The sequence below is a fragment of the Olea europaea genome, chromosome 17, assembly GCF_002742605.1.
Source record: "Olea europaea var. sylvestris chromosome 17, O_europaea_v1, whole genome shotgun sequence".
NCBI lineage: Eukaryota > Viridiplantae > Streptophyta > Magnoliopsida > Lamiales > Oleaceae > Olea > Olea europaea.
In genome coordinates, this window is record NC_036253.1 from 3,863,295 (window position 1) to 3,871,518 (window position 8,224).

Sequence of the window (8,224 nt, forward strand, 5' to 3'; positions counted from 1 at the left end):
TTGTTGAGTTTTTGTATTTCTCTCCATAGTGTCGATTAATAAAACTTCGTACTTCTGCGATTAACTCTCTTTGTTAATTTCTTCACTTTTAAATCTTGTTTTTGGTTGCGTCTTCATTACTTCATATCGCGTCATGAATCTCATTTATTACAATCTCTCTGGGTCCAATAGTACTTTCATATTATCTTTCTTGATTCACAACCTTTCAAATCAATACATATTTAAGTTGGATAATGTTAAACTATAGCATCTAAAATCTTAAGTTGTTAACTTCAAGTAGTCCATCTCATGTGAACACCTATTCATTTTTATCAAAGGCGACTAATACATGCACATTCTTCCTAGATGGATGACAAGGAGAATTTTACTGTGAATATTTACTTATACTAATACCAGTTCAAACCACCTCATATAAAATTTTATTCTCAATGAGTAAACAAATTTATTTATTTAAATCCTGTCTTTAACACATCCGACCACTTTATATTTTGAACAAGAAACAGACTATAAGAAACTTAACAATCTTCATTGTTTAGGTAATACAAACACCACAAAGTAACACAAACTGATGGACACAACTGACACCACTTGCTGCAAGAGCTTACACAGGCAACTGCTATTTTTAAAACGAAAGCACTTGAGGATTACTGGAAACATAAACACAGTACAAACTTGCAGACAGGTACAAGGCTTGACCTCCAACAAGTACATGGAACCATGTAGTAACAGACGACGTGATTATATAAGGTTCATTGATTAGCAATGACGGTAGTAGCAGTAGCAACCATAATGCTTACTATGGCGATTTTTTAGACAAGCACCGTGGTAAGTTCCCTCATGGTGAATACAGTAACTGCTGCATTTATGAGGAGCACACAACCCACGCCATCCTTTGCTAAGTTTTGTGCAAGGTTTTGCTTCCCCCGTTTGCATCTCTGCACAAAAGTTGGATCGGGAAAGATAAATAGTATCAGTTATTTGATAAATTTACGTCTATATTTTCCTTTACTATTAAGAACACTTCTTTTACTAAATTGTATATATTCTGTAAGTTTCTTTTCATATTAAGAAAAACGAAAAACAAGCCAAAATTCACTTGATACCACACATATATTGGATATTTATTTATTTATTTATTTATTTTGGTGAGAAAATGTCAAAAAAACTATTATGCGACGTGCACCATCTTGGGGTGAGAGATGGAAAAAGGGTTCGTTAAACTGTCGGGTTATTTTCTCATGATAATCATATGCATGGTGCATGGAAAAATAATGAATAAGGTGATGATATATCTTGTTACATTCAACTAGATAGAATTAGATTTGATTAAACGTGAAAAAAATAGAGTACTTCTTTCAACAAATCTTGTTCAGTCCTATGTACTGAACATGACAATGTTTTCCACAATGAAACCAGTAAATGGAAAATTAACCATCCGCTCATGGATTGCAAAACTACCTACCGTAGGCTGCAAAAATGAGGAAGCAGAAGAAGAGAGCAAGAAAAGTAGTCTTGCTGAGGTTGGCCATCTCTATGTACTCTTAATTTCAAGTGTTTGTGATAATATAGGAGTGAGAAGATGTATTTATAGATAAACGAAGCAACAGCACAATTCAACATATTTTTTTAATCAAATTTGAATAATCAGTGATGACTGAATCAATCAAGACTGATATTTATGACTGCTTTGTAATAATGTCTTTGAATGAGTTTGTGTACAAAAAATTAAAATAAATAATAATAATAATAATAATAATAATAATAATAATAATAATAATAATAATAATAATAATAATAATAATAAATAAATAAATAAATAAATAAATGATAATTTTATGATTCATGTTTTTTAACACGTTATCTCAGCTTGAAAATGATTCAATTAATTATATATAAATCAATGATAAGGATAAAACTACTTGTAGCTGGTTGACAATCTAAAGTCTTCACCAAACCTGCAGTTTAAAATATCGATTAAATCAAACGAAATTCTATGCTCATGCCAAAATGGTCGAGTACCTCGTTTTCTGATATGGTTCAATCAGCCAAAAACGCGGTATCAATTATAAGAGAATATTTATGCTCGCTATAAGCCCATCTTAATAATTTGTTCATATAATTTATTTTATTTACTTCAATGTAAATTGATTTTTGAAATATATGTGAAAAAATTCTTTTAGATACTTCCTTTTACTATAATAATTCGTAAATTATAATTCAATTTCTATTGTTGTTAAATACGTTTATATACACGAAGAATCGTGTTATAGAAGGAAGAATGCAATGCATAAAATTAGTATAAATGTGAAATCCGCACGATATATTGGCAATAGATTCATATATATAATAACATGAAGAGGGGACATTAGACTTTTTGATCTTTTAATCATGGTTTGAATCAATAAATGCCCATATACTTAAGAAAACATGTCAATTTGAAGTTGCCTTCTCATTATAAAGGACAGGATGAAAGCAATCTTTTATTTTTATTTTTTATTTTTTAATTTGGTAGGATAATTGAAGAGAAAAGGATACGATAAACGTACAGGTGAGTACTATGAACAAGTCATGAAAGTGATCATACATGGAATAACATATAATAATGTTGACCGTGAAAGTACCAAATTAAAAGTTTGAATAGATCATAGTTTCCCACTATGAATTCGTGGACTTCCTCAAACCATGTTGATGATCATATTGATTTGTATATTCATTTTGCATAAAGAATTACAAGAAATTTAATATATACAAATGTTGTATATAATATTGAATCAAGTAGAAGACAAGGTTTTTTGACTTTGGGTATTCAAAGTATTCAACGGATGTCCAAATGATAATTGATTTAAAAACGTATAACCACTATCAAGGCGATCTTTTTCATATTTTAAGATTCTACACCAAGGCTTAACATAGTATTACAAAACAAACAAAAAAAACAAAACAAAAAAAAAAAAAAAAAAAAAAAGGGAAAAAAAAAAAAAAAAAAAAAAAAAAAAAAAAAAAAAAAATTAGAGAAGAAAAGAAAAGAAACTGAACATAACAATTCGGTCCATTTAAAAGTTTAAATGAGGTGGAGTGGCCAATAAAAAGAGAAAATGAGTGCGCGATAATGACATCCTATTCAAAGATGATGTGATCAACTTACTTATGAAAAATTAGTTGGAAGAACATATTGTATACTTCTAGGGAAACCTAAGCGAATATTTTGGATTTGCATAAAGAAAAAATCATTAGATTTTGTCTCTATGGACTAATGAGAAAATTAATGGGCTCGGCATGTACATGAAACCTAATGTTCTCTCTAGCCGTAACGAAAAGAGTTAATCGATCAAAGTATACTTTTTGCATGTTATGGGTCCTTGACAATCACACAATATTACAGGATCAAATTTGAAGAACATAAAAGATGAAGGACCAAAGTTATGAGTTTGGGAAGATGGAGGATCAATCTCAAAGCAATTGGAAGTGATAGATCCTAACTTGAACAATTTAAAGATGGAAGGACCAAATGTGAACCTGAGCTAAGGGGGCTACTTTGCTTTGGTTTTTACACGCGAAATTATTCTGAAGGTCGCTTTTTCAGTTTTCATGGGTGCGAAACACTACTCTTTGATGTTTTTTATGCTAGTGAAAAATCTCAAGACATTGTACAATGATCCGAACACTTTGTCAAGCTTTTTCACTCTTTCTATGCCTCTTCCTTGCACTGATTTCTTCGCTAAGGTAACTTATTTCTTCTACTGAACCAGAGATAGTTTTTATTTGTGAGCATGCCCTTTCATCTTCCTATTGCATGGAGCACACCAACTTGATTGTTTCAAACCTCTTTTCATCTCTACTTTTCTCAAACTCCATCCAAGCTTGGGGCAGTCAACTAAGGTACAAATACACACTATAATAACTAGCAATTATGTAACAAATGGGTGCAAGGTATGTTTACTATGAACTTTAAGCCCCAATCTAATGGAGATTGAAATCAGATTTTTAGTGGATTTTGGTAAAAATTCATAAAATATGTGGTTGAGAAGCTATGGATTTTATGAAATATGTGGTTAGAATTAATTGTTGACTTTAATTTGGATAAAAATCTAAATTTTAATTTCCTTCAAACATGTATTTTATGAACATGAAAGATTAAAGCAATGGATCTCATTATGGTACCCAGCAAAAATAAAAAATAAATAAAAATCCTTTATTGCAGCAATTCAATTATTTTGGGTACATATTAACATTATTAGACCGTGTCTTTGAATTTTCCATTGGAGAAGCACAAAATCCATTTCTATTAACAAGCACAACCGAAAATATTTCAATGAACAACAATTGTTATTTTAAGGTAGTTGAAAGTTACCTACAAAAAAATTGTACATAATTTACCAACGGGTTTCACTACAACTAGGTGTACATAATGTCCAATACCCATCAATGATGAAATGTCATTTAGACATTATGTACATCAGTGTATAAATCCTAATGTACATATAGAATGCCCCCAGGGCATATCTCCCAGTGGCAAAGGGGAGGGCGGATAGGGCTCAGCGCGATAGCGTGCAGAGTTCGATTCCCCGCAAGGTGGAATTGACTTTGTTGCAAGCGGGAGTTACCATATGGGTTAACAGCCTTGGCCTATCCATGTGCTCTCCACCCTGGCTCCTGGGAAGCACATCCTGCGATTTACTTCCTCTACGATGGCTCAGGATAGGGTCGATGGGGGCCCTTAAGGTTGGGGTTCAACCTAATGTACATATAGAATAATTCTTTACCGATAGTATATTTTCATCACAAGCCTATTCATGAATCATGCTACCAATTTCAGTGTGTGTAGTCAATCAACAAATCAATCATACATCACCTACTACAGAATATCCATATGTAAAGCCAAGTAATGTCAACCAAGCATTACCTACGGGAAAATTTATGGATGTCTCCGTCTATCTTCAATTATCATTCCGTTGGTGATGACCATAACTCGTGGAGACTTTTTCACCTGTGGATAATTCATAGGCGAAGAGTTCTCCATTTTAAGAAAAATGAAAAATTATTGAAATTTCATTAAAAACATTCTAATAGCTCAAATATCAAATAATAGTTGTCAAATACAGGCTAAATGTGTTTATGAAGCTTTATTTGCCTCAGTTTCATAACCATGGCTAATCAAAATCAAGTTTTTATGATGGTTCCAGCTATGTCCAAATATATATATGGGTGTCCAATGATGGTATTATGACCTATAATTATGCATTTTAAATAGATATCATACATTTTGGGGTGATATTGTTGGCTTTTGATACCTAATAAATTCGGATGATGATTTAAAACGATATCGGATAATTATATCGATATTATAGCACTTGGCTCGACCTGGAAACAACCAGTACAATTTGAGGATGGCCCAAATTGTGTATTAGTATTTAGCTTTGGTTAGGCGGTGATGTTGGTTAAACAAAACCCAAGCATTGAGGTTTTCATCACAAATAAATAATATTTTCATTCTATTGTATGTTTGTCAAATCCAACTTGCAACCTTGTACTTTCATATTATCTTTCTCAATTCACAACCTTTCAAATCAATACACATTTAAGTTGGGTGATGCTAAACCACGTCATCTAAAATCTTAAATTGTTATAGTCTTTACACTTTCCATCTCATGTGAACACCCATTCATTTTTATCAAAGGCGGTTAATACATGCACAATCTTCATAGATGGATGACAACAAGAATTTTACTCTGCACATTTACTTACTCTAATGCCACATCAAACCATCTCGTATAAAATATTATACTCATCTCTAACTCATCGGACCACTTTATGCTTTGATGAAGAAACAAACTACAAGAAACTTAACCATCATTATTAAGGTAATACAAATACAACAAAGTAACCCGAACTGATGGACACAACCGACGCCACTTTAGATAATATAGTTTTCATCTTTAATCAAATATATAAATTACTATTTTTTTATTTTTATTTTTAAAATTTAAACTTGATAATAAATACATAAAGTTTCATGAGTGAAAGTAAAATTCGCTAAATGTATTTGATTTATTAAATTTATAGAAAATTGAATTTCATAACAATATCGCTATAAATCACATGCAACGAACGTGTGGTGTACTAGTATATATATAGTAAAAGAGTAAATATATGAGAAAAGAAAATTTCATATCTGTGCTTTTAAAATGATAAGGTAATGAAATATCACTTAATTATCACCTGAACTCTTGATGATCATGAGCCTAGATACATGGAACTATTCAAAGTCAATCCTTCTCTTCTCCATGTCTCTATTATGATCGAGATCTAAATCTTTATGATGAAAGAAACAAATGTTTTTCTAACATGATCTTTTGACTTCATCTTCAAAAAATTTCTTCTTTCTGAATCTGTAGTAAATATTGCAAAATAATGTAGAATTAATTGAGCGAATGACAACTGTTGTTACTATTTTATTATGAGGATGTTTGGTGAAGATTAAAATCAGATTTTTTTAGTAGATTGTGATAAAAAATTTTGAAATGTGTGGTTGAAAAGTTGTGAGATCCATAAATGATATGGTTATTATTTATTGTTTGACGTTAACCTAGACTGAAATCAAATTTTAATCAAAACCAAACATGGGATATATTTGTTAAGGGATAAATTCAACATCGATTAAATACTAAAATATAGACTAACATATAAGGTATTGAACTACTCTTAATAAAATTGATCTTTTAACATAAAACCCTAAATCTTTCCACTACAATGGTATAATGGCATATAATTATGCATTATAAATAGAAAATGATGTTTTTCAAGTCCAACTCGCAACCGTCTATTGAATGTTTTTCAAATCCAACTTGCAACCTTGTACTTTCATAGTATCTTTCTCAATTCACAACCTTTCAAATCAATACACATTTAAGTTGGGTGATGCTAAACCACATCATCTAAAATCTTAAGTTGTTAATAGTCTTTACACTTTCCATCTCACATGAACACCGATTCATTTTTATCAAAAGGCGGCTAATACATGCACAATCTTCATAGATGGAGGACAACGAGAATTTAACATTTACTTGCTCTAATGCCTCGTCAAACCATCTCATATAAAATATTATGCTCATCTTTAACAAATCGGACCAGTTTATACTTTTATCAAGAAACAGACTACAAGAAACTTTACAATCTTCATTATTAAGGTAATACAAATACAACAAAGTAACAGAAACTGATGGACACAACTGACACCACTTGCTGCAAGAGCTCGCACAGGCAGCATTTATTTTTTTAAAAGTAAAGCACTCGAGGATTGCAATATTAATGGAAACATAAACACAGTACAAACTTGCAGACCGGCACAAGGTGTGACCTCCAACAAGTACATGGAACTATGTAGCAACGGATGACGTTACTATATAAGGTTCATTGATTAGCAATGACGGTAGTAGCAGTAGCAACCATAATTCTTATTATGGTGATTTTTTAGACAAGCACCATGGTAAGCTCCCTCGTGGTGAATACAGTAACTGCTGCATTTTTTAGGAGCACACAACCCACGCCATCCTTTGCTGAGTTTTGTGCAAGATTTTGCCTCCCCTGTTTGCATCTCTGCATAAAAATTGGATCAGGAAAGATAAATAGTATCTTCGATGAATTTACGTCTATATTTTACTTTACTTTTAAGAACACTTCTTTTATGGTAGGCATTAATCTTACTCAATTGTATATATTCTGTAAATTTCTTATCATATTAAGAAAAATGAATAACAAGCCAAAATTCACTTGAAACAACACATATATAGGAATATTTTTTTGGTGAGAAAATGTCAAAAAAAAAAAAAAAAAACTATGATTCGACGTGCACTATCTTGGGGTGAGAGATGGAAAAAGGGTTCGTTAAACTGTCTCGGGTTATTTTCTCATGATAATCATATGCATGGTGCATGGAAAAATAATGAAGACGGTGATGACATATCTTGTTACATTCAACTAGATAGAATTAGACTTGATTAAACGTGAAAAAAATAGAGTAGTTCTTTCAACAAATCTTGTTCAGTCCTATGCTCTGAACATGACAATGTTTTCCACTTTGAAACCAGTAATGAAAAATTAACTATCCGTCATGGGGTGCAAAACTACCTACCATAGGCTGCAAAAATGAGGAAGCAGAAGAAGAGAGCAAGAAAAGTAGTCTTGTTGAGTTTAGCCATCCCTATGTACTCTTAATTTCAAATGT

At 31.5% G+C, this 8,224-nt stretch overlaps 1 protein-coding gene and 1 long non-coding RNA gene across 2 annotated transcripts; both read right to left on the bottom strand.

The window, feature by feature from the left end:
• Positions 1 to 429: 429 nt before the first annotated feature.
• On the bottom strand, positions 430 to 1,552 carry LOC111365778 (defensin-like protein 4). The gene is made up of 2 exons (XM_022986303.1): positions 1,463 to 1,552; positions 430 to 935 (listed from the first exon to the last, which is right to left on the bottom strand). Exons 1-2 carry the CDS (start codon positions 1,527 to 1,529, stop codon positions 757 to 759), a joined length of 246 nt encoding a protein of 81 aa, XP_022842071.1. The 5' UTR covers positions 1,530 to 1,552; the 3' UTR covers positions 430 to 756.
• A 5,561-nt stretch (positions 1,553 to 7,113) lies between these two features.
• LOC111365779 lies at positions 7,114 to 8,224 on the bottom strand. Its single transcript, XR_002697484.1, has 2 exons — positions 8,132 to 8,224; positions 7,114 to 7,596 (listed from the first exon to the last, which is right to left on the bottom strand). It is a non-coding gene; the product is annotated as an uncharacterized LOC111365779 (long non-coding RNA).

What these genes read in the sequence shown, in the direction of transcription:
- LOC111365778 (XM_022986303.1), bottom strand. Translation starts at nt 1,529, where the DNA reads ATGGCCAACCTCAGCAAGACTACTTTTCTTGCTCTCTTCTTCTGCTTC. An exon ending in CCTCATTTTTGCAGCCTACG is followed by an intron (nt 936 to 1,462) that starts GTAGGTAGTTTT and finishes ACTTTTGTGCAG; the next exon opens with AGATGCAAACGGGGGAAGCA.